The sequence below is a fragment of the Pongo abelii genome, chromosome 5, assembly GCF_028885655.2.
Source record: "Pongo abelii isolate AG06213 chromosome 5, NHGRI_mPonAbe1-v2.0_pri, whole genome shotgun sequence".
NCBI classification, from domain to species: domain Eukaryota; kingdom Metazoa; phylum Chordata; class Mammalia; order Primates; family Hominidae; genus Pongo; species Pongo abelii.
In genome coordinates, this window is record NC_071990.2 from 9,815,771 (window position 1) to 9,842,198 (window position 26,428).

The 26,428-nt window shown below is 37.7% G+C and overlaps 1 protein-coding gene across 1 annotated transcript in view; it reads right to left on the bottom strand.

The window, feature by feature from the left end:
• Nucleotides 1-26,428, bottom strand: part of LOC100447304 (uncharacterized) — a 257,321-nt gene that overhangs the window by 207,170 nt on the left and 23,723 nt on the right. Inside the window, 1 exon segment of the mRNA XM_054557073.2 lies at nt 11,521-11,607. Coding sequence (XP_054413048.2) covers nt 11,521-11,607 — 87 coding nt within the window.

The following is a 26,428-nucleotide window of genomic DNA, read 5'->3' on the forward strand; positions in this document are numbered from 1 at the left end:
AACTGAGGTCAAGGAAGTTAAGTAACTTGCCTATGATCTGACACCCTGTGAGTGGCAAAGCCATGGCCCCAACAGAGATCTGACTCCAGCTCAGCCTCCTTCCCCCATACGAATCTGTCATATGAATCTGTGTTCATAGGGTCAGAACATGATTTCTCTTGCAATTATTTAGCCAGTCAGTTTAGGTTGAATTTCACATAATTTAAGACATATCGAATAGGAGAAGAAATAGGATCACAAATGTCAGTGTTTAAAGGGAATCGTGGTCATATTTGCAGAAGTCTGGAATTCTCCTGAATGTGTGGACTGTCTTCTAATACTAACAAGTGGTAAAAATGCAGGCTTGAGTTCTTCTTGTGTTGAACTCCTAGACACTGTGTTGGCCTTTGAATGATAGCCTCGCAATAGTGTAGAGGTGAGCATTTACCTTATCTTGTACAGAATGAGGATTTAAAAATATTAACCTCTACTTATCTTGTACAGAATAAGGATTTAAAATATCTTGTACAGAATGCCTCAACTTATCTTGTACAGAATGAGGATTTAAAAATATTAACCACAGGCGTGGTGACTCATGCCTGTAATCCCAGCACTTTGGGAGGCCGAGGTGGGCAGATCACGAGGTCAGGAGTTCAAGACCAGCCTGGTCAGCATGGTGAAACCCCATCACTACTAAAAATACAAAAATTAGCCAGGCGTGGTGGCGCACACCTGTAGTCCCAGCTACTCAGGAGGCTGAGGCAGGAGAATCGCTTGAACCTGGCAAGCGGTGGTTGCAGTGAGCTGAGATGGTGCCAGTGCACTCCAGCCTGGGGAACAGAGAAAGACTCCATCTCAAAAATAAAATAAAATAAAATAAAATAAAATAAAATAAAAAATATTAGCCACATATTCCAAAGAAATCCACATATTCATGATCAAAAACATGGTGCAAATTGAAACACATACAATAGCATTATATGGTGCAAAAATAAATAAATAAATGGAAATGTTGAACTGTTAATGTATCAGAATACACATCTGAAAAACAATTGTTTTGTTTGTTTGTTTGTTTTTTGTTTTGTTTTTGAGACAGAGTCTTGCTCTGTCACCCAGGCTAGAGTGCAGTGGTGCAATCTCAGCTCACTGCAAGCTCCGCCTCCCGAGTTCAAGCCATTCTCCTGCCTCAGCCTCCCCAGCAGCTGGGACTACAGGCACACGCTGCCACACCCAGCTAATTTTTTTTTTGTATTTTTAGTAGAGACGGGGTTTCACCGTGTTAGCCAAGATGGTCTCGATCTCTTGACTTCATGATCTGCCTACCTTAGCCTCCCAAAGTGCTGGGATTATAGGCGTGAGCCACCATGCCCAGCCTTGTTTGTTTGTTTGTTTTGAGACAGGTTCTCACTCTGTCACCAGGCTGGAGTGCAGTGGCGTGATCTCGGCTCACTGCAACCACTGCCTCCCAGGTTTGAGCGATTCTCCTCTCTCAGCCTCCCAAGTAGCTGGGACTACAGGTGCGCACCACCACACCCAGCTAATTTTTGTTATTTTTAGTAAAGATAGGGTTTCACCATGTTGGCCAGGATGGTCTTGAGCTCTTGACCTCGTGATGTGTCTGACTCGACCTTCCAAAGTGCTGGGATTACAAGCATGAGTCCCTGTGCCTGGCCACAATTGTTTTTAAAAAGGGTTATGTGCAAAGGTAGAGCCATGCATCCTTTTCTCCTCCATGTCCTTTGAGAGCCCTGTCTTCATAAAGATGTGTGGCAGGGTTAACACATGAGTGAAGTAAAGCCTAGCCAGTGAGATCAACCACCCCAGGAACTGTATTAATTGCCCACTGCTGCCACCTAAAAACTACCACAAATATGATAGTTGAAAACAACAGAAATTATTGTCTCAGAGTGCTGGTGGCAAGAGGTCTGAAGTCAAAGTGTTCTCAGGGTGGGGCCTTCCTCAGACTCTCAGGAGAATCCGTTTCATTTTTCTCTCCTAGCTGCTGGCGACTGTGGTGATCCTTGGCGGTCCTTTGCTTGTAGATGCATCAATTTCTGCCTCCTTCACATGTCTGAGTCTCAAATCGCTCTCTCCTTTGTCTTAAAAGGACACCAGTCATCGGATTGAGGGTCCATCCTAAATTCAGGATGATCTCATCTGGAGATCCTTAACTTAATTATACCTGCAGAGACTCTATTTCCAAATTAGGTCACATTCCCAGATACCAGGGTGTGCATATTTTTGGAGGACACAATTCAAACCACTATCAGAGCCATCTAAGTGGCTCTGTTAAGGAAGGCTGTATTTGCTAATTTGGGTCATTTGCTTGAGAAAGCGCAAAACAGACACAACTTTAATGTGTCTACAATATTCCGACCTATGTGGCACAAAGGAAGATATGAACCATTTTTACGGAATTTCCATACTCCAAATTAGAAGATATCCCCCCACCCCCCCACCTAAGCTATTCCTGTCTCTTCTGAAGTTGCAAATGATATCTCCACTTGTGACCTGTTGTTATAAAAGATCTCATTGATAATAGACTTTTTCATCTGATGAATTTTTTCCTCTTTAGCCTGAATCTACTTACCTTTCACAAAACAACACACACACACACACAAACACACATGCCTGGAGCTAGACATGTAAGATTCTTGTATTTTTATCACTTCTCTGTCTGGTGGGTCAGAGCACATAATGCCACATTACACATAAATAGAACCTACAGATACAGAAATCAGAAGAGAAATCAGATTGTCTCTGAAGTCAAGATAGTCCAATGGCTAAAGACTCTTGTGTGGCACAAGTCACAACAGTTAGAATGCCCAAGTTCCTTAAATAGTGACTTTAGAAATGCTAGAATATTCGCTTAGTAATACAGTGCTTTTGCAAACAAGTCCAAGCAGTTTCTTAGTTTTTCTAAGTAAATGTATGCTGGTTTCAGGTTTTATTATCACTAATTCATAATACGCTAGAAATAAGCTCTCTAACACAAAATAAAACCAGATAATGAAAGTAAATTGTACAAACTAAATTTCATACACTTTGTAAAATGTGTAGGCAGTAATTATGCTCCTTATCAATATCCAGGATAGGTAAGGATATCGATAAGGAGTGTAACTTCTGCCTACTCATTTTACAATGTGTATAAAAAAATAAGGAAATGGCTCAGTGAAGTCATAACTAGTGTGTGTTCTAGGAAGAGTGTGCTGGTAAGCAAAATCAGTAGACCATGTGTAGGCCTGACACTTCAACTTGTCATTTGAAAAAGAGAGATTATCTTACATTTCTCAATATACTTTTAATGCTGACCTGTTCTAGTGGAGAACTTCCAAGCAGAATTATATTTTTCTGAGCAGATCTTTGGAACTCCTCAAGGTGAGCAGTGGTGGCTTCGCTGGCTTCTTTGTGGATTTTGTGACTCTTACGGGAACTTCCAGGTGCTTCAGAATTCAGAGTCTCCTCCCGGCCACTCTCATCTGTTTACCCCAAGAAAATCACATGTAATTCCACTTGTTTTTGTCAATTTAATGTTGACTAAACACACAATAGACTAATCACTGATTTTCTTATATGCAATAAAGCTTGGTTTTTTCATAATCGACCAACTAGCAAATTATTTTCTATTTAATGTACTGGAAAACAACTAAAGCACAGAAGTTTGAAGATTAAAAAACAACCACCACCACTTTTGTTTATCCCATAATGTTTACAAACTCAACAAAGTACAGCTGTACATTTAAGCCTTTTTCCCAGTTACCAAATATATCTTGAAATGTGGATACTGTGCTTTTCTGTGCGTTAATATTACATGTTGTTTACTCAACGTCTTACCACTTACTCACTGTGTTGCTGTAACCAGTTTAGGAGATGAATAGGCTTAGAAGAAGCCAGAGCTCTTTGGTTCATTTTCCCACCTTAGGATCTCTGAGAACATTTCCTGAGCTCTGCACACAGAGGCACTTTATTTTGGGCTACCTTGTTTATTTGCATAGAAATGCCAGCATTTATATGAATGGTATGTGTACTTTACTTCTCTATCACCTGAAAACAGTATCATGTACAAAAGATATCTATTCATCTAGCCAGATGCATGCTGTAAATAGAAAATGATCTTCCCTCTTCCAGTCTGTAAAAAATGCTGGAAGGTATAATACGAAATTTTCCACGTCTCCTATTCTAGAATTTTAACAAGAATCATTAGAAGAGAGCTTCTTTTGCAGGAGGAAATGAGATGGCGTGCTGGAGAAAGCACTGAGTTACAGTGTCCAGAGGCCCACTGGCCTTGTTCTTTGCTCCCTGATGCACTATATTACTTTGCATAAGACTTTATACTTTCAAAGACTCAGCTACATCCTTTTCTATAAAATAGTTCATAAAACGCCTCTTCTATAAATTCTATGAGACTTTTGTAAGTCCATAAATGATTTCTGAAGATCTATTAGATGCTATCTGTAAATGTGTGACTTGGGTGGTTTCAAAGGATCCAAGCTGAAAAAGCCATCAGAATGGAAAAGAAACAGTAGCACTAAAAGGTATTCAATAGGTTTGCTGACTCAGAAGTTAGACTGAACACAGAAAGGCCTGACTTAAGCATAACCATCTATAATGCTTAATTTTAAGCATCAGCTTGACCAGGCTATGGTGCCCACCTGTTTGCCCAAACACCAATCTAGATGTTGTTGTGAAGGTGTATTTAGATGTGATTAATATTTAAATCAGTAGAGTTTGAGTAAAGCAGATTACTCTTCACAGTGTGTGCAGGCCTCATCCAATCAGTCGAAGTTCTTAAACATATAGATTGAAGCTTTCCAAAGAAGAAGGAATTCAGTCTCAAGGCCACAGCGTAGACACTCTGGTTGCATTTCCAGCCTGCTGGCCTGCCCCACGCATTTCAGTCTCAAGACTCCAACATCAACCCCTACCTGAGTTTCCAGACTGTTGCCTGTGGAATTCAGATGCGAGACTGCAATTTCAACTCCTGCCTGAATTTCACATCAACTCTTACCTGATTCTCCAGCCTGCCAGCCTGTCCGAAGGATTTCAGACTTGCTATCCCAGCTGCGGAGTGAAGCAATTTCTTAAAATAAATGCCTCTCTATATATTATCAAACCAACTGGATTCCACTTCTCTGGATAATTCTAATATACCATTTGAACCTGGGATCCCTCAGAATGAGCTGGCTTGAAAACTGAGTTTGCTTTGTTTATAAAGGCAAAAAGTAATAAATGGTTGACCACACAAACTGATAGCAAAAAAGTAAAGGGGAGGTGTACCCAAGCAGGAATAAAATTTTGAAGGGTATTATACTGTACATGGGGATAAAAGTGGGGACTAACCTTTAAAGGTTGTTATGAAGTTTAAACAAGTGAATTATTTAGAACTGTTTAGGACAGTTCCAGGCACCTAGGAAGCACTCAAATGTTTAACTGGCATTAATATTTTCACCGGCAGGATTACTGTTACTATCTTTATTATTCTAGGTGTCACATCTGCTCATGTAATAATAATTTAGTCCTCATAACTACTCCATATGACAGGTGTTATATGTTCATTTGGCAAAAATGACAAAGAAAGGTTAATTAATTGGTCCAGGGTCACACAGCTAGTAAATGATGAAGTCTAAGCATAAATTTAATAGAAATAATAACTATTAGAAGACTTCATCATGATCAGCCCTCTCCTATTACATGCTCTGAGGAGTTATTATAATAAGGAAGACAAAATGATTGAGAAGCACTAAGCACACACAGTAAAAACATAATAAAAATAGAATTATTCCCCATGAAATATACAGCAACTTATATTTAATTCTTTGGTAAAAACTATAATATGGTTCTGGCATGAATTTACATGCGTTAAACTAAGAATTTAGAATTGAGTTTTTTAAATGTTACCTTTAAATTCTTAGTTTAATACACAAAATAAGTTTTACTTAAAGAGCCTAACATATGCAAATATGAATTTCCATACTAAGGAACAATATACTGAGAACAATATACTTTGCCTTCTACCACCCCAAAGCATTTGTTCAAAAGCTAAGACCAGTCTTTAAAAAGAGTAGCACATAGCCTCATAAATTAGTGACTCCAAGTACGCCATATGCCATTTTAAGATCCTTCAACAGTAAATCTTAAATCATTTTCACCATTTAGGGTTATAAATTGTATGCAATTATAGGAAATTGGGTCATAATTACTATTCCCCTAAACTTCAGCTACATTTAAATATCTACAACCATCAAAAGCTCACGTAGGTTATCAGTGAATGGTTACATTTAGAAAAGATAGGTGAGCATTTGCAAGAAACCATTTCAATCAATTTACAACTAATGTTAAAACAAAAGATTGAAGATAATTGGTCTCTTACCTTGGGGTTCTCCTTGTCTGCTCTCATCAAAAAGCTTTGTTAATCGATTATAGAAAATTCTGTCGTCATCTTGTAGGAGTGTTAAAAGAACATGTGCATGATAACTTTCTCATCCATTAATTTATAGACATGCGAACATAATTACAAAAAGAAATTATTAATCATTATGGCTATTTAGTTATATTCTGGGTCATAGACACAATTTCTAGTCAATATGCTGCCTTGTTCTGAAAAAGAAAACCCTTTTGTAAATAAATATAATTAGAACAATGATTTTAAAATGTATATTGCAAGGCATGCATAATAGGATATTTCTCCATTAAAACTGATCTCATGTTCAATGAATTATGCCATCTATTACTCAAGAGTCATTTCAGAATAAGCCATTTTGGTTTGTTAAAACATACAATAGAATACACATGTGATCAAAATGAATGAGTGTTTTCCATTAGCTACTCTCTATATATCTTTTTTTTACTATTTATGTATAAGGAACAACAAATTTAGATGGTTCTGGACTATTTTATATGTGCTATTGCAATATAGTACGAAATACAGGGATTCTAATTTCTTTTGTGAATTTAAAGCATTAAGGCCATGTCGTCACCCCCTGCAAAACACACACACACACATACACACACACACACACACACACACACACACACACACACACATATTATTAAAACATTATTCTGGAAGAGGGTCAAAAAGGTCATCCAGGTGGTTATCCCTGTTTGAAGAACTCTGACTAATCCACAAGCTATTATTACCTACATCAGGTCATATGCAAAATTGGAAAATAATAAAATGTTATGCACCTACTACATAGTAGCACTGAAATCTGTATTCTATATTAAGTAAAAGGCATTTAATGGTAATTAATAATAAAGTATTTTGCGATTTCTACTCTCTACCGTATACAAATGAACATCATATTACCCTTCCAAAATTAGTGTAAAAAATAAAATCATGGTGGTGGTGGGTTATTTACACTGAAAACAGAGTATAATTTCTATTAAACATAGGAAGTAACCTACTTATGATCTTTCTCTTTATACCATTACTTCCAAAAAGCTCAATGTAAAAATGAGTGCTTAATTATGGTAACAATATTGTCCTGTGTTTTTTGCAGGTGTTCTCAAATCCCCCTTTCATCTTTACTTGAACTTTTCTATAATTATGTGCATTTCTGTTTCTATTGTAGGCTACCTCAAATTGTTTTGGAAGTAAAGTATAGATTATAAACAAATAAATATAAGAACAGAGTTCAACCAGGCCAGCTGCAGTGGCTCATAATACCAGCACTTTGGGAGGCTGAGGCAGGCAGATTGCTTGAGCCCAGGAGTCTGAGACCAGCCTGAACAACACAGCAAGACCCCGTCTCTACAAAAAATACAAAATTTAGCCAGGCATGGTGGCATGTGCCTGTAGTCCCAGCTACTCAGGAGACTGAGGTGGGAGGATCACTTGAGCTTGGGAGATGGAGGTCGCAGTGAGCTGAGATCATGCCACTGCAACTCCAGCCTGTAAACAAACAAACAAACAAACAAACAAAACCACTTCAACCAAAGTGAAGATAGATGGGTGCAAGCAAGACTTTTGGGGTGTTCCCAAAATTCTGCCACACGAAATGCTGTGAACTGCAGCTTGTTTCAGACTGTCCCTCTCTGGGACCCTCCCAACAGCTCTGATGTTACGTGTCTGCATAACCTCTAACCCCATGCCACAGAGAAAGTGGAAAGATTGCTAATTAGCACTGGTTGACCCCTAAATGGAGTAATGGTGCAGGTGTGAGTACCAAGCAAAATGAAAAAGAGGACATTATGAATTGCAGACTCAAGGCTGAGGACTCATCTTACCAGGGGGTGCTGAGCTGAGCTCTCTTTCTGCATCCCCACATCTTCTTGTTTCTTCTGTTCTCCTATTACAACTCCAAAAGATATTGTCATACGATTGAGACGTTTCATGTTTTGCCACCACTTGGACAACGGGACTGAATCTCAAAACTGGCCAATAAAAGGCTTTTGGTCAATAGCTGTGTTTTTACACTGAAGGAATTCACCAGTGGAAGCCACTATCAGAAGAAACCCCAAGTGACCGTGAATACTTGATCCCACCTCAAATACGTCATTTTTTTTTTTTTTTTTTTTTTTTTGAGACAGAGTCTCACTCTGTTTCCCAGGCTGAAGTACAATGGTGCAATCTCAGCTCACTACAACCTCTGCCTCCTGGGTTCAAGTGATTCTCCTGTCTCAGCCTCCCAAGTAGCTGGCATTACAGGTGCATGCCACCATGCCCAGCTAGTGAACATGGGTTTCACCATGTTGGCCAGGCTGGTCTCGAATTCTTGACCTCAGGTGATCCACCCGCCTCGGCCTCCCAAAGTGCTGGAATTACAGGTGTAAGCTGCCATACCCAGCCAAGTATGTCCTCTTTTTAAAAATGTAGTATAATATTACTATATTATTATATTATATATTACTTATATTATATATTACAAGTGACAATATATAATATAGAAGTATGTTATATATTATATATATTTATATATTATATATATTAATATATATATTATAATATTTCTGGAAATAGGACCCTTTAAATGGATTTACAAAAACTAATTTCCACTGGTGAAACTGGCCAATTTAAAGACAATCTATCATGACAGCAGTTTATAGAGAGTCGGGTATGATCCAGGGAAAGTTAGCACATCACAAAACACCCTTGTCAGAGTGCAATATACTTATTTTCCCCCAAAATATTTTCAAATATCTGATGTGAACTTGTTATCTTTGTTAATGGAATGTTAGAAAATGGAGCTCACTGTATGATGAATATCAGACTAACCTTGACAGATCTAGTATCTGGTCACATGAAGTTTATGGGTTAGTATAAAAGTGCAGGACTCTACATTATTCATTGGGTTTTGGACAAATATGTATCACATACATATTATGTATGAGACACTAAGTGCTGAATATACAGCAACCAATGAATAAGATGCATAGAATTCCTTCCCTCATAGAGTTTCCATTATATTTTCTTTTCTTGATACCATAAGCAGAGTAGAGCTTAGCAATTAGGAGTGGGCCTTTGGTTCACGGAAACACCCTAGAAGGTGGTAGAAATATATAGCAGACTGATCTTTTACCAGTCACATTTGGCCCACTGCATTTCATTTATATCATGTGAATACACAGGGTTCCAGGGTAACAAAATTATAGAAAATCTAGGAGAATGGAGAAAGCCTATTTTTCAACCATGAGTTCCTAAGCCATAGCATGAGAAACAAAGAACATGGATAGATGAAATGAAGATACATAAATCCTTACCTATTTTGAGAGAAAAAGAAATCTAAAGGCCAGGTATGGTGGTTTACCCCCTGTAATCCCAGCACTTTAAGAGGCCGAGACAAGTGGATTGCTGGAGCCCAGGAGTTTGAGACCAGCCTGGGCAACATGGTGAAATTCCATCTCAACTAAATAATAATAATAATAATAAACAAAAAATTAGCTGGGCGTAGTGGTGCACATCTGTAGTCCCAGCTACTCGGGAGGCTGAAGTGGGACAATCACCCGAGCCCAGGAAGTTGAGGCAGCAGGGAGCCGTGATCATGCCACTGCACTCCAACCTGGGTAAAGGAAGTGAGATCCTGTCTCAAAATAAATCTAAAAACTGTTTCCAATATATATAAAATGTATCTTGTAGTTAAGAAGGAACTTCAGAAAGAAGAGGGAAAAAACACTGAGGAAGAAATGAGGGGAAATGATGAAAGCAGAAGAGATGAAAAAGCGGGAAGACAATTAGAAGGAAGTGGAGGAAATAAAAAACAACTGCGAAGGAGCTCATTAGAAAGGAGACTCATTAGAAAGATGGAACCTGCAGCTGGCAAGAGGGTCAGCCCCCACCTCCGGCAGCACACACCAGCACAGAGCTGGCTGCAGGTAAATACACAGAAAGAGCTTCCTGCTCTGAAACGGGGAACCCCATGTTAGCTGCAGGAGTCCGACAATAATAACTGACTAGGGAAGGGGAAAAGGTGACCAGCAATATTTTATAAAACTTACCTATCTGTAGTTAGAACCATTCCTTATTCATTGAACACAACTTATTAAGGCACCTTTCCCAAATGAGGGAGTCCTCGCATTATAAACATTCCACCAAATATAACTATATATTGTGATTCCTAAGAAATTTAAAAGACTTCAGTGGTAATTCAATCAACACCCCTCCCCAGAAATCACTAGAATTGCCTCTTACCCTCCAAGTGTGTTTGGGTGAATAGAAGGTTGAACTTTTCCAGCCTCACATCCACCCTGGCTTTTGAGCTACCAGTGAAAACTGACTCTGAGACTAAGTCCTTGTCTTATCTTGCACATAGGTCTTTTGATAATATCTGTGGATTCTGCATCTTTTAAATAGGTTATTGAGAGCTACTTTATAAAATAACCTTTGCACTATGCTTGAGTCCTTTTTGTGAGAATTTACCCTAGTCTTTTATTAAAAAGTGCAGACTCAATGACTGGCACCCACTTGTGGGATATGATCTGGACTGCAGCTGATTCTAAGTAACATTTGTCACGGTCAATATCTCATCAATAACCTTTATAAAAACCCTATTTTGTAAACTATAAAATATGCATAATATTATGCACTTAAGGAGCAATTTTGAATTATTATTTTAGAACCACAACTAGTATTCGAGATTATAGAAGAGGAAATTGTTATCATATCACTTCCCTTTCGTAATTCTCAAAAGTTAGGTGGTAGTTCCATGAATTCAAGGAAAGAAATTCAGTCATCACAGGATATGGAAATCCCACATGCTAGATGCAATTTGTCGAAGAATGCTCATTTTAAAATCAAAAAGCAGAGATACATTTGAAGGTGATGACGCTCCTCAGACACATTCATGTGCCTTATGATGGCATCAAACTGTTCACAGCATCATCAGATGAAAGCACATCACTGCTTCTTCTATCTGACCAGCCCACTGTCCTTGATGAAAAATTACCTTCACTGTCCATCATGTTTTTAGTGGTTAAAACCTACCATTTAAATTGTAAGCTGCAAAATCTAAATGGAACTGCATGTGTGATCTTTGTCACCTCATTTTCATGAATGGAAAAGAATATTCTGACACAAAAATTACATACTTAATTCTAGCTCACCTTCTCTGCTGACCTCCATCGCACACTGCCTTGGGTTTATTTCCTCATCCATCAGTGGGTCAAAGTAATTTCTGCCGTATTCATTTCCTGTGGAAAGTACACGAGGTAAGGGTCAGTGATTATTAGAAGCACATGAACCAAAATGTTAATTTTGAAATCGACACCAGCAAAGAAGGACCATTTTAGCTTTTTTATAAGCTTAATTTTTTTACAAGTCTTCCAGGCCTCCCTTTTTTGTAATTATCATCTTGCAAAAGGTCAGAAAAGGTAATTCAAGAAATAAGTTCATGCTATCTTTCTGTTGCTAAAACGTTAATGAGAAAATTATCAAATGTAGACTTTAGAATAATAATAAAAAACTTAAGCCAAATTATTTTTAGGATATACTCATGACATGGAAGTAGTTGGATTATAATGATGTGTAGAACTCACTGATGATTATATTTACTTACTTATATTTCACTAAGTGTATCATGTTGTTGCATCCAGAATTCCACAGGCAATTTAGTACTATCTTAATTATGAAAAACTACAGCAGAATGTACATGTTACTAGTTGGGTGAAAAGAAAGAGAGAGAGAAAGAAAGGGAGAGAGGGAGGGAGAAAAGTGGGAAGGAAGGAAAAGAAAAGAGAGAGGCTTCCTTATAGATCTTTCTTATGTCAACTTCAGTAACATGAAGGGAAGATACAAATGACTTAGCCACAAATTTATCCCACACACATCAACAATCTCAACACCACTAACCAAAATTTCTCACATCACGTCTCCCACTTACTCTGTCCTTATCTTCATGACCAAACTGTAGCATGAGGTATAACTTTGTAATAGAGGAAAAGGTCTGCTATTAATTTTCCAAATCTAGTTTCATACTTCCTGCAGACTGAAATGTATATGTCTGTGGCTAGTAATTTGCATTCAGCAAAATGAACCCTACTCTGACGATAATTCAAGTTGCCTCAAACTTTGCAAAAGAAATAAAGCCTTGTAGAATGAAAACAACTTTGAAAGTATTGTTCACAGGGAAGGGTTAATACATACCAGGTATACTGTGATATTCTTTAGTATATTTGTTTTAGGATCAAAAGTAATCCAAACAGCAGCTCCTTTTCCAAGGCTAAATGAAATTTTGATGTGAACCTAGGTTTAATTTCTATTTCTGGGCTGACACATTTTTGTGGCGGTCTCTGTTCTATCAATGCAGTAAGCACAAAAACTGAAAATCTGCTTTACCTTGAGGTCTCAATAAGCAAAAAATAAATGAGTTTCATTTTTGTTACTTTATCTGTCAACAACTACTAGGCTAATATGAATCCTGGCGGTATGTAATCAAAGTCTTATGTACTGCAGTAACACCATTCTTCCTCATTCACTGTAATTGTTTTTTTTTTTTCTCTCTACCACAAAGCACTGTGATACTCTAACTATGCCCTTCCATATGCTGGTAAAATAATTCACCTATATTAGCACAAGCATGGTAGCATAGTCCTTATATTGTCAATCAACTACTGGTACCCACAGTCTGGAAGCTTCTCCAATCCAATACAAAACTCAAATTATTTGTCTTCTATAACTGACTAGTAAATGTTACCAAGATAATCAAAACCTTGGAGGGTGAAAAAAGTTAAGTCATGTTTAACCAAAAGTCTAGAGTAGTGTATTTAGTTTTTACGTTCTCAAACCATTTGCTTCCCTGTTGTCGGTGGAGAAGCTGAGGTCTTGTCCAGCTGCACATGAATCAGGCCTGCACCCTGGGAGCCTTCCAGATCACCATTTCCCTTCAGAGTTCGATGCCTCCACACACAACTGGAAAGCAGGGCCCTTTAAGGTCTACACAGATTGTTCCTTCTGCGTTTCATGTGGGTTGATGTACACATATTAAGTTACAAATACCACTCCTGGAGGGATTCATTTTGCGTTTCCCATTCTGGGATCCCATGTACAGCATTTTACAAGGAAAGAATTCTGAGGTCACTGAGCAAAGAGACAGCTTTGACACTCTTAGTTCTGAAGTCCTTTAAACATCCCCAAGTTCTATACTATAATACAAATCTATAATTTATGTATTTTTATAATTTAAATGCATTTTATATTAATTTTACATTCTGTTGGGCATTGTTTTACAAATATAGTTTATACTCAACTATTGTGTGTCTTCCCCACTAAAATATAACCTCTGTGAATGCAAAGACATTATCTCTTAGCTCACTGCAGCAGCCACAGTGCCTAGAATATTAGCTGGCTTATAGTATGATCTGAATTACTTAGTTAAATAAACTTCTCTTGGAAACCTATTGTAATACCCTAATCCTTTCATTGGCTAGATGTTCTTTCTTGATTAATTAACTTTTCATCACCTTTTATTCCTATTTTTTCTCTATTCCCCCAGCCCATCTCTCCTCCCCATCATCACCACCTACCCCCACACTTTTATTTTTAATTGAGTGCCTTCTAGGAACTGAGCACTGTCTGAATTTAAAAAAAACACACAACAACAACAACAACAAGAAAACTATGACCCCTGCCTTCAGAGCAGGGGAGAAGAAAGAAGCTAAACATATACAATCCGGTATGATTTACAGAATGGAATTCTGGTTGAGAATATCAGAGAAGCATCTACCCCATATTGGGGGTGTCAAAGAAGACTTCTTGGAGGAATGGCTACTGTAAATAAGTTTTTGGAAAGGTGATTAGGAATTAGCCAGTCAGAAATACAGGGGAAAGAAATTTTTGACATCTAGGCAAAGGAGAAAAGTCTCAAGGGCATAAAGTCATGGGAAGCACAATTTGTTGGTAGATGTTCCTCAACTTTTCTTGGCCTCCTAAAGCCACAATTTAATAAAGTGAATAAGGGAGCCCAAACTTCTTCACTAGCCCCAGAATCAATGTTAACTAATGCTTTTGCTGAAATTCTTAGTGCACTGTTGTACAGTTTCACCTTCCGATGTTTCATATTCATTCATTCACTCAACCAATACTTACTGAGTGCTTATTATGGGACTATAGCAGTAAAATGAAATACCCAAAAATCTCTCTCCTCACAGAGCTTACATTCTGTGAGTGGAAGAATAAGCACAATAAATATGTATATTTTACAGCTTATTAGATAGTGAAAAGTGATGAGAAAAAATAGTGCCAGGTAAGGATGGTCAGACCCCCAGGAAGGGGTGGGGGCTGCATCTCTTGCCTCTACCTTTGTTTCAAACAAAGGATGCCACTTAGGATTAAGCCACTATGCTTTCAAGACAATTGAGAAAGTAAAGCTATAATGTATTTATTATTATTTTCATAAGCTATTCTTCTAATTGCTTGCATAACATAAATCAGCCTATGAATCAAATAAAAACACTCTCTCAAATATTAAAATGATTGTTTCTTTCTATTGCTAGTCCTTGAATTAATAAACCAATAATTTAAACACAGCAGGTAGAATTTAGAAGAGTAAAGATATGGAACCTGTTATAAATTTAGAAACAATGGACTCCATCATAACAGTAGCTCCTTTTTCTGCCTTTCATTGGGTAGGGTCAGGATTTAATAAAGTAGGATAGTTTTAAGGATATGGTGTATATTACCAGAAGGTAGATTGCTAATAGAATCAATTCCTAAAATGTCCTAATCATTCAGAGTATGCTTTTGGATATATCTAAAATCATCTCACAGGAAAATTAACAGACCCACTGAGAAATTCAAAGTAGGGCATTTAGCAATACAAATACAATAGATTTTAATATGGCTGATATTTAACTCCTTGTAATATTCAGATGAATATATGCCAATCCCGTGTGTGTGTATACACATATATATGTTGAAGTATGGTTCTACATTGAAGCAATCAGATGTGATATATAAACCAATCAATCGGTAAATTGGTCCTGTCAATACTCTTGATACTCCATTTTTGCTTCCAACTTCCTAGTATTAGCTGTTTAATGTCTAGAATCGCATTAGTTAATTCATTTCTCGTGCTATTTTTTCTTGAACTAGGAGAGGAAAACACACGCACTTGCCTTCTGCCCTTCCACACGTATCAGGTTTTCCTATCATTTAACTCAGAGCAGCACAGAACACAATCAGGGCTTTTACTTAAATTACACTGTACATGAACTTTGGTCAGGAAACCCTCTAGTGTGCACCCATGCAGTTCCTTGGGGGCTATAAGAGTGAGAATGAAATTGCCCACCAGAGGAAGGTTAGTAACAATCATCTAAGTGCCTTGACTCAACGAAGCAATCACTTCCTTTCAAATCAGCTACATTAGCCAGAGAGGAAGAAAAACCTAATGCATTTGTGTGTTTCTCAGGAGTTTTTTTTTTTTTTTTTTTGGCCCCATTCTTGTTCTTTTCCTATAAATCCACCTGCTTCAGTTCAGCTTTTCCTCGCCGATAACTGTTTTCTGTAATATACTATAAACTAAATAACTAAACAATTTGTATTTTATGATTACAACCATGCACCAAAATTTTACCACAGAGGACATTCTCCTGAACAGTATTCTTTTCAAAGCCATGAAGCCTGGAAAAATAAAATTAAATTTGATTCCTATGAACTTTATAAATAAATTTGGGAAAACGTCATATTTTTCCTACTTTGAAAATCCAATACAAGTATCTCTAGCTTAAAGGTCCACAGGGCCAGAAAGTCTACATAAATATAAAAACATAAGTAGAAATCAGGGGACTACACTAGAATATAGAAGAATAGGGACAATGTCAAATCTAAACACACTGCACCATACTAAATTCCAAATACTATTTTTATAAAGTTGATTTACAAATATTTTGTAAATAAAAGGCAACTAAAAATACAAGAATATTTCTTCATGATAAAAAATAGTTATCCTAAACTAAGGTCTCATTGTACTAAATATCAAAACAAAGCAACGACAACAAAAAAACAACCAAAAAAATAGCTTTTTTTTTGTTTGTTTTAAGTTCCAGGATACAAGTCCAGAACGTGCAGGTTTGTTACATAGATATGTGAGTGTCATGTGGTTTGCTGCACTTATCAACCAATCACCTAGGTTTTAAGCCCCACATGCATTAGCTATTTCTCCTGATGTTCTCCCTCCCCTCACCCCGCCCTCTACAGACCCTGGTGTGTGACGTTCCCCTCCCTCTGTCCATATGTTCTCATTGTTAAACTCCCATTTATGAGTGAGAACATGTAGTGTTTGGTTATCTGTTTCTGCGTTAGTTTGCTGAAAATGATGGCTTCCAGTTTCATCCTTGTCCCTGCAAAGGACACGATCCCATTCCTTTTTGTGGCTGCACAGCATTCCATGGTGTACATGGACATTTTCTTTATCCAGTCTCAATAAAATTAGTACAATGAAGACTTAGTTTAAGATAACTAACTCTTAAATATCAAAACAAAACAACAACCAAAAAACAACCAAAAAAATAGTTATCTTAAACTGTCTTCACTGTACTAAATATCAAACACAACAACACAAAACAACCAAACACACAAAACAACCAGTCACAAAAATGCAAACTGTGACTTGGATATCCATCATGAATCTGATTATCTAACATTCTCCTAGAAATCTTGGCCAAAGCATAACTGGGGAAAAATAAGGAAAATATGTGCCAAAGTTATTGAAAAAATTCTATGTTGCATACACATTATTTGACAGCAATATGATCTCATGCCATGAAAACAAGAGATTTGACTTAAAATCTTTCGGAACAGAGAAGATGTTATTCAAATAAGAATAACATCTTGGTAAACAACCATATAATCATAAAGAATCATTTAACTTTTCTAAATACCAACCATAGCCACTTTGAAGATATAATGATAACAAATCAAAACCTTTTATAAAGCTCCAGATAACACTCAATAATTAATTAATTAATATTAGACTTTCATAGAAATCTATAGGTGGTCATCAAGATTATTAATCTTACTCAGAAACCCAAACTGAAAGGCATACGAGTAACAACATAACTAAAAACAGAAAGTCAGAGATAGAAGAAAAATTTATACCATTTTTCTTTTCTTTTTAATTTTTGAGACAGAGTCACATTCTGTCACCCAGGTTTGAATGCAGTGCCACCACCATAGCTCACTGCAGCCTTGAGCCTCAAACTCCTGGGCTTAAGCAATCCCCTCGCCTCAGCCACCTAAGTAGCTGGGACCACAGTCATGCACCAACATGCCCAGCTAACTTTTTTATTCTTTGTAGAGGGAGAAATCTTGCCATGTTGCCCAGGCTTGTCTCAAACTCCTGGACTCAAGTGATCCTCTCACCTCAGCCTCCCAAGGTGCTGGGATTACAGGCATGTGCCACTGTGTCTCGCCATCTTCTTCTTTATAGAAAGGCTAATATGTGAAAATTGGTCAGCTGCTAACAGAATATTCAAAAACTGGTACCATGTTGGACAAATTAGCTTTCTCAACTGCTTGTTCTTCCTTCCTTCCCAAATCTTGTGGGTATTTGATATATCGGTGATGTGAAAATCTAAATAGGATAACAGTTGAAGTTTGCTAACAAGTTCTAATTAATTGAGCCATATTCTTTCTTCCCCTAAGGCCCTCCCCTCACGGTAAATTATGAGGCACTTTAACTTGCAAACCACTGGAGTGCTGTGGAGTGGCTAACCACTGCCAGGCTTTATCCCACAGTACCCCAAGGCATTCATGCATCGTGTGCTCACTGGACCTAGAATCCTCAAGGAGCTGAAGTGTGTCCCTAACTTCTAAACAGGAAGATGCTTCCAATACGTAAGTAATTGCGGTAATTCAAACGTTAAGTATAGGTATATTGTTTTTTCTCATATTTAAAAGTTCCCCAAAAGTCATATCAAAGTAGGGTTTCTTTCCTGCTAGTTTGAAGCTTGACAACATTACCTTACATGTAAATAAGTTAATGTGTAGAGTTTGGAAAGTTGCCTTTCAAATTATGAAGTACCTAATCTTAGATATCAATCACCCCTCCAATATTTCCAATTTTGCCTTCATTCATTTAACAATTCATGTCCTTCATGGATCTAAGATTACTTATATGTATGTATTGTATTTAAGGGCTCATTCCGGTAATAGTGTCTTTCATCACACTGAAACATACTTCAATACGAAACAATCAATATAATGGATTATTGGGTTTAGTTTAAACAAAATAGTCTTTTTTTCTAAAAAATCTTGTAACTTATAGACAAAATCTATCTTGTGAAGCAAAGGATTCAGGACTTCCCTTTTTTTTTTCTTTTTATATTGGGTTTTTGGTCAATTATTCTGATAAAAGTTAAGGAAAGCTTATTTTCTTAATTTTTTTAACTTGATTTAATTTTTTAAAGCAACTTGCTGAAGGCCCAAGAAAGCTTATTTCCTATTAAATTGTTTTTGACAGCAAACACAAAGTGTCCAAAAGAAATTCTAAACGAAATTATTTGGAGATTAAAGACTAATCTAAATTATGCTAAAAGCATAAAATACTAAGCATAGAAAACATATGCCGAAAGCATAAAATACTAAGGTCATGAGAAACTTTTCTAGTAACATTTTTCTTATACTAAAATTGCAACTATTCACTTTGGGAGGCTGAGGAGGTTGTATTACCTGATGTCAGGAGTTCAAGACCAGCCTGGCCAACATGGCGAAACTCCATCTCTACTAAAAATACAAAAATCAGCTGGGCATCGTGGTACATGCCTGTAGTCCCAGCTACCCGGGAGGCTGAGGCGGGAGAATGGCTTGAACCTGGGAGGTGGAGGTTGCAGTCAGCTGAGACAGTGCCACTGCACTCCAGCCTGGGCGACAGAGCAAGACTCTGTCTCAAAAAAATAAAATAAAAATAAAAGTGGAACTATTGAATTCCAGCTAAAATGGTGGACAAATGAAGTTTGAAATTTATATGGAATTTAATTGATATAGTGAAACTTCATATTCTAGTAGCAAAAAAAAGTCCTTTTGAAATTTTTATGTAATATTTAAGCAGAGGTAGGTACAATTCGGTAATCTGACCAACTGCTTAGACACTGACTGCATCACTAATATACTGGAAAACTGAAGTCTTTCTCAGTTTTTTTTTTTTAATACATAGCCATGCTTATATTAAGAAAGTCATTGGACCTCTAAATAATCACCTATATGATCTCCAGTTTTACCATTTCTATGATTCTAAGATTCTTAAGCATCCTTTTTACTATCATATAGATTCTTGTGCTCACATTTTTATTTTAAAGGTATATAAATTTCAATGACACATAAACCCACTGGTTTAAATGTACGAATCCGTCTGTCATCAATGAACTGGAATAGTAAGGTCTCTGGATGTTAAAATAATTCTTACAAAGGTTATTTCTTCAATGACCTATGGCAGATTTTATAAAACATTGTTTGCAAAATGATACATTGGAGGTTTCATTAACGTGGATTTGAAGCGACAATATAAAAATAACTATGTTTAAGAGTTAAGTGTCACCACTGGCATCAATTTTAGCATTAACAGAAACAGAAAAGGACAACACAAACAGATATTCTGCTAATTTCCTGGGCAAATCTGTCTGATTACCTGGGGGTAGTCAGTTCCTCTGAGAAAAAAAAAAAAAAAAGTTTTTTCCTATTCTGCTGACGTTTCCAAAACTCAAATAGTTCATTAAAATGCTCCTCCAACTGGACAAACATTGTCCTGGAACTCTGCTGTTCCATTTTTTTGTTCGTTTGTTTTTGGTTTTGTTTTTGTTGTTGTTTAAAAAGAAAGAGGAAAGGAAACAAATTTATTTTTATAAACTGACCAAATATTTTATACATCTAATATCTATATAAAATATTTCTGTATTTCAGTAAAAAGGATGCTTTCCTGAGGATTTATTTTTAGCCTTCCAAATCAATGAAAGAGATTCAAATCACTTAGGACCCCAATGGTTTCTGAAGACACAAATCCAGGTCAGTTCAATAAAACTAAAGAAAATGATTTTCCTATATATTTTCTTTTTCTTAATAATTGTTTAAATGTCTCAAAGCAAAAAAAAAATTGTAAATGGTCTATCAATTTTATTTAGCACTTGTTTTCCATCTTAAGGGAAAAACAGCTATAAATGAGAACAATGTAAACAGTTTTATACAATATCACTTCTAAAATAATCTAGGCTACGTGCACTACTGGGAAAAACAATTCTCATCACATATTTGCTCAGACAATTTGAATTATGCACTTAACACAAGTGCTTATGTTATTTTTATTACAAATTGTTGTACATGTGTATTTCTAAGGGCCATAGTGGTCTCAAGGTAAATTTAGGGACACAGTTATTACCCTAACCCAGGATTTCTCTACCTCAGGCACAACCACTATGGATCCCTATCCTTTATTCTAACTACCTCTCATCTCTTCCAGAAAGATCTAAGTCCTGAGATCACATATGCTCAGAACTCATTCTTCTCCACATCTCTGGAATGTCTGCCATTTTCCTTCCCTACTCTCAGCCTTCAGCATTGCTGCCTGCTGTCAAGGATTTTATGCTGACCATGATGCTCTTCAAACCACGAGCGTCTCCACATCCATCATGAAACAACTGGTGGCACCTCCAGTCCACAAAACCACATGGACGGCATCCTGTCAGTGCCAGAGCTGCTGCTGGGGTCACCTCCATTGACTACTGCCGCCTCTAACACTGATTCTTGCTGGTGCCCATTGCAGGCCATGCCACATTCTCTCCAATGTCTTCCTGGTTCTGCACTCACACCTCTGTCCATCTGATGTTCCATCAGCAATGCTAAGCGAAGGTGTCCGGTATATGTCATCTTCCAGCTCCTATCCACCACATGCTGCTCCTCCATGTTACACAGAGGCCCCCTACAACTGATGGAGATCTCAGTTTTTACTTCAAGCCCCTCCCACTAACTCCCAAGAATAAATGCCTGAGGATTAGACCACAGGACAATACGACTGGCAAACATTGTATTGTAATCAAAATTACCTTTCCTCTCTGGCCCTGAGATATTGGCATGAGATCAAGCTTGTGTGCCTGACTGTCTCTTTCCTTAGAATTAGTCTCTTCCCAGGAGGCATCTTAGTCTTTCTTAAAATGAAAATGCAACAAATGAACTAGTCGAATGGTGGCAAAAGATGGCTTAGTAAAGTTTGAATTTAATATGAAATTTCATTAATATTGTACAGCTTCTTATTATGATGGCCAAAAAGTATTTTTTTTAATTTCACCCAATATTTAAAGGGAACTAATTTTAAAAAAGAAAGCATTTTTGGGGTCCAACTGCTAAGATATTGACCACATCATTGATGTATCAGAAAACCTAAATTTCTGTCTCAGTTTTTTCATTGCAAGGCTGTGTTCATTTTAGGCCACTTTAATCCACAAATCCTCGGATGTGCTCAGTCCTAAACTGAACGTGGCTTAACTTAACTAAACTGTAATCCCAATTATACCATTATGGTATATCTACACATACCTATTTTGCCCATATATCTACAAATATTCATCGAATAAAAGAAATGCTATTTATAAAACATATAAAATAGATGTAAAAATTGTATATGAGCACATATTATGTGTTTGAGAGTGCCAGATGAATCTGAATTGATCAACTGTAATTATTTTGGGGGGGCGCGGGGGTGGAATCTCCCTCTATCACCCAGGCTGGAGTACAGTGGTGCAATCTCAGCTCACTGCAACCTCCGCCTCCTGGGTTCAAGCAATTCTCCTACCTCAGCCTACTGAGTAGCTGGGATTACAGGCATGCACCACCACACCCAGCTAATCTTTGTATTTTTAGTAGAGATGGGGTTTCTTCATGTTGGCCTGGCTGGTGTTGAACTCCTGACCTCCAGTGATCCAACCACCTTGGCCTCCCAAAGTGTTGGGATTACAGGCGTGAGCCACTGCGCCGAGCCTGATCAACTGTAATCTAAACACAAGCACATCTCGTTTGATTGCTCTTCAGTTTATTGTGCTTTGCAGATAATGCGTTTTTCACAAATTGAAGGGTTTTGGCAACCGTGCATCAAGCAACTCTATCAATGCCATTGTTCCAACAGCATGTGCTCACTTCATGTCTCTGTGTCACATTTTGGTAATTCTCTCAATATTTTAACCTTTTTCATTACATTGTCTGTTATGGTGATCTGTGATCAGTGACAGTTGACATTACTCTTATAATTGTTTTGCAGCACCATAAACCATGCCCATATAAGGCAGCAAGCTTAATAGATAAATGTGTGTGTTCTGACTGCTCCATTGACCAGCTATTCTCTTTATCCCCTATCTTTCTCCCTCTACTCAGGCCCCCTATTCCCTGAAACACAACAATATAGAAACTAAACCAATTAATAACCCTACATTGGCCTCTATGTGTTCAAGTGAAAGAAAGAGTCATACATCTCTCACTTTATTCAAAAGCTAGAAATGATTAAACTTAGTGAGGAAGGCATGTCGAAAGGTGAGACAGACGAAAAGCTAGGAGTCTTGCACCCACCCAACCACCACATTGCAAATGCAAAGGAAAAGCTCTTCACAGAAATTAAAAGTGCTACTCCAGTGAGCACATTAATTATAAGAAAGCAAAATAGCCTTGCTAATATGGAGAAAGTTCTAGTGGTGTGGATAGAAGATGGAATCAGCCACAATATTCCCTTAAACCAAAGCCTAATCCAGAGCAAGACCCTAACTTTCTTCAATTCTGTTAAGGCTGAGAGAGGTGAGAAAACTGCAGAAGAAAAAAAATGAAGCTAGCAGAGGCTGGCTCGTGAGGTTTAAAGAAAGAAGCCATTTCCATAACAGAAAAGTGCAAGATGAAGCAGCAAGTGCTGATGCAGAAGCTGCAGCAAGTTATCCAGAAGATCTAGCTAAGATCATTGATGAAGGTGGCTATGAGAAACAATAGATTTTCCATGTAGCTGAAATAGCCTTCTGTTGGAAGAAGATGCCATCTAGAACTTTCACAGCTAGAGAGAAGTCAGTGCCTGTCTTCAAAGCTTCAAAGAACAGTTGGACTCGCTTGTTAGGGGCTAATGCAGCTGACCACCTTAAGTTGAAGCCAATACTATGTACCATTCTGAAAATCCTAGGGCCCTTAGGAACTACATTACATCTGTCTGTGCTCCATAAATGGAACAAGAAAGCCTGGATGAGAGCACCTGTTAACAGCTTGTTTTACTGAATATATTAAGCCCACTGTTGAGACCCACTGCTCAGAAAAAGAGATTTTTTTAAAAATATTACTTCTCATTGATAGCGCACCTGGTCCCCAAGAGCTCCTGATGGAGAAGCACAAGGAGATGAATGTTGTTTTCATGCTTGCTAACAGAATATCCATTCTGCAGTCCATGGATCAAGTAGTTTTGACTTTCAAATCTAATTATTTCAGAAATACATTTCATAAAGGTAAGCATCCCACAGATAGAAATTCCTCTGTTGGATCTAGGCAAAGGAAATTAAAAACTTTCTAGAAAGGATTCACAATTATAGTTGTCATTAAGAACATTTGTGATTCATGGGAGGAGGTCAAAATATCAACATTAACAGGAGTTTGGAAGAAATTGATTCTGACCCCCATGGGTAACTCTGAGGAGTTCAAGACTTCCGTGGAGGAATTAACTGCAGATGTGGTAGAAATAGCAAGAGAACTAGAGTTAGAAGTAGAGGCTGAAATAGACAGAAGTGCTGCAATCTCCTGATAAAATCTGAATGGATAAGAAGTTGCTTTTTATGAATGAGCAAATAAGGTGGTTTTTAAAGATGGAGTCTTCTCCTGGTGACGATGCTGTGAACATTGTTTGAAATGATGACAAAAGATTTAGAATATTACATAAACTTAGTTGGCAAAGCAGCTGCAGAGTTTGAGAGGATTGACTCCAATTTTGAAAGTTCTACTGTGGGTAAAAGGCTATCCAACAGCATCGCATGCTACAGAGAAATCTTTTGTGAAAGGAAGAGTCAATTGCTGTGGCAAACTTCATTGTTGTATTACTTTAAGAAATTTCCACAGCCACCCCAACTTCAGCAACCACCACTGACCAGTCAGCAGCCATCAACATCTAGCTTTGCTCCAACAGCAAAGATTATGACTCACTGAAGGCTCAGAGGATTGTTGCAATTTTTAGCAGCAAAGTATTTTTTTAATTAGGGTGCATACATATTTTTGAACATAATGCTATTGCACACTTTATAGACTACAGTAGAGTGTAAACATAACTTTTAAATGCACTGGGAAACCAATACATTTACATGACTCACTGTTTTGTGATATTCATGTTATTGTAGTGGTCTAGAACTAGATCCGCAATATCTCCAAGGTATGCCTGTAGTTACCCTCAATGCAACTCTGCTGACATAATATATTTCACAAACATAGAAATCCTTTATGTCTTTTCTGTTTTCTTTTATATTTCTCATACCTGACATAGTGCCTGAAAAATAGAAAATGTTCAGTAAATATGCTTTTCAACGAATGAGGAGAAAGAAATGGAGAGACACATAAAGCATTTTTGATGTTTTACATATCTAACTTCTGATCAAAATGTGGAATAAATTACTTTATGCCCAACTAATCATGCATATACCACTTCTGCTTTCATTCATGTTGTAGTGACATTATTAGCAAGAGGCAGCAGTCAGTAAATAATCCAAGCCATATCAACCATAGGAACACTTATCAGATTTTTGTTTGGCTTATCTGTCTTTGCTGTCTTGCATCCATTTCCCCTCCTTAATGGCATCACAATTTCTTAGTTTCATTGTGTACAGTCTTGATGGCCCAGTAACTCCAGATTCGTCTCTCCAACTACAGAAGCCAAGGAGGGCTTGACAGAACCTACTTCTCCTACCCTGTGATAGAGCCAGGAGGCAAGCAAGTGGCCTATGCATGGCCAATCAAATGTTCTCCCACTAAGACTTTGAATTTTGGATAAGTGAAGCAAGGATGGAAAGAACACTTGGCATTTATTCATTACAGTGGTTAAGAGCTGTATCAAAACCAGACTGCTCCTGCTATGGGACAGTTACTGTGTTTCCAACTTCCTGTACCCGTAGGTATCTCGGTTTTTGCCCATTTCCACTATTGAATCTCAGAGCTCATGAAATCCTTCTGCTTGAATTAGTAAGAGATGGTTTCTGTTGTTTACCACCAAGGAGCTCTAAGTGGCACATGTTCACACAAGCATCATAGCAGCCAATCTGCATCCTTGGAAGATGCCACCATGTGACGTCTAGCAAGAGTACAGAAACAACCGTAATGCACAACTCCCAGGAGGAAAGAGGGAAAAGCAGGGTTGTATTCCTCAATATTGTCAATTCTGCTTTTTAAAGTTAAGTATAGCTATGCCTGGCTTAAACAATAATGTATACAATTAATCACATTTGTTTCTTTTCCACTTAGTTTTGAAATAACCTCAGTGAAAGTTAGAAATTGAAAAGGAAAAACTTCCCAAGTGCAATTTTAAAAATTCACCATGAGGCTGGGCATGGTGGCTCACGCCTGTAATCCGAGCACTTAGGGAGGCTGAGGCGGGTGGATCATCTGAGGTGAGGAGTTCAAGATCAGCCTGGCGAACATGGTGAAACCCCGTCTCTACCAAAAATACAAAACTTAGCGAGGCATGGTGGTGGGTTCCTGTAATCCCAGCTACTCAGAAGGCCGAGGCAGGAGAATCACTTGAACCCAGGAGGCAGAGGTTGCAGTGAGCTGAGATCGCACCACTGCACTCCAGCCTGTGCGACAAGAGTGGGACTCCATCTCAAAAACAAACAAACAAAAAAAAACTCACCATGAGTTTAACTGTTCCACTATTCACGTCTATAATTTTTCTTTTTCTTCCTATCTAGTATCTTCCTATAGCCCCTTCTCACATCTGTCCCACATTACATTTTACTGCCATTTAGAATTTAGCCCAGGAGTTGGAGGCCAGCCTAGGCAACATAGGCAACATAGTGAGACTCTGTTTCTATA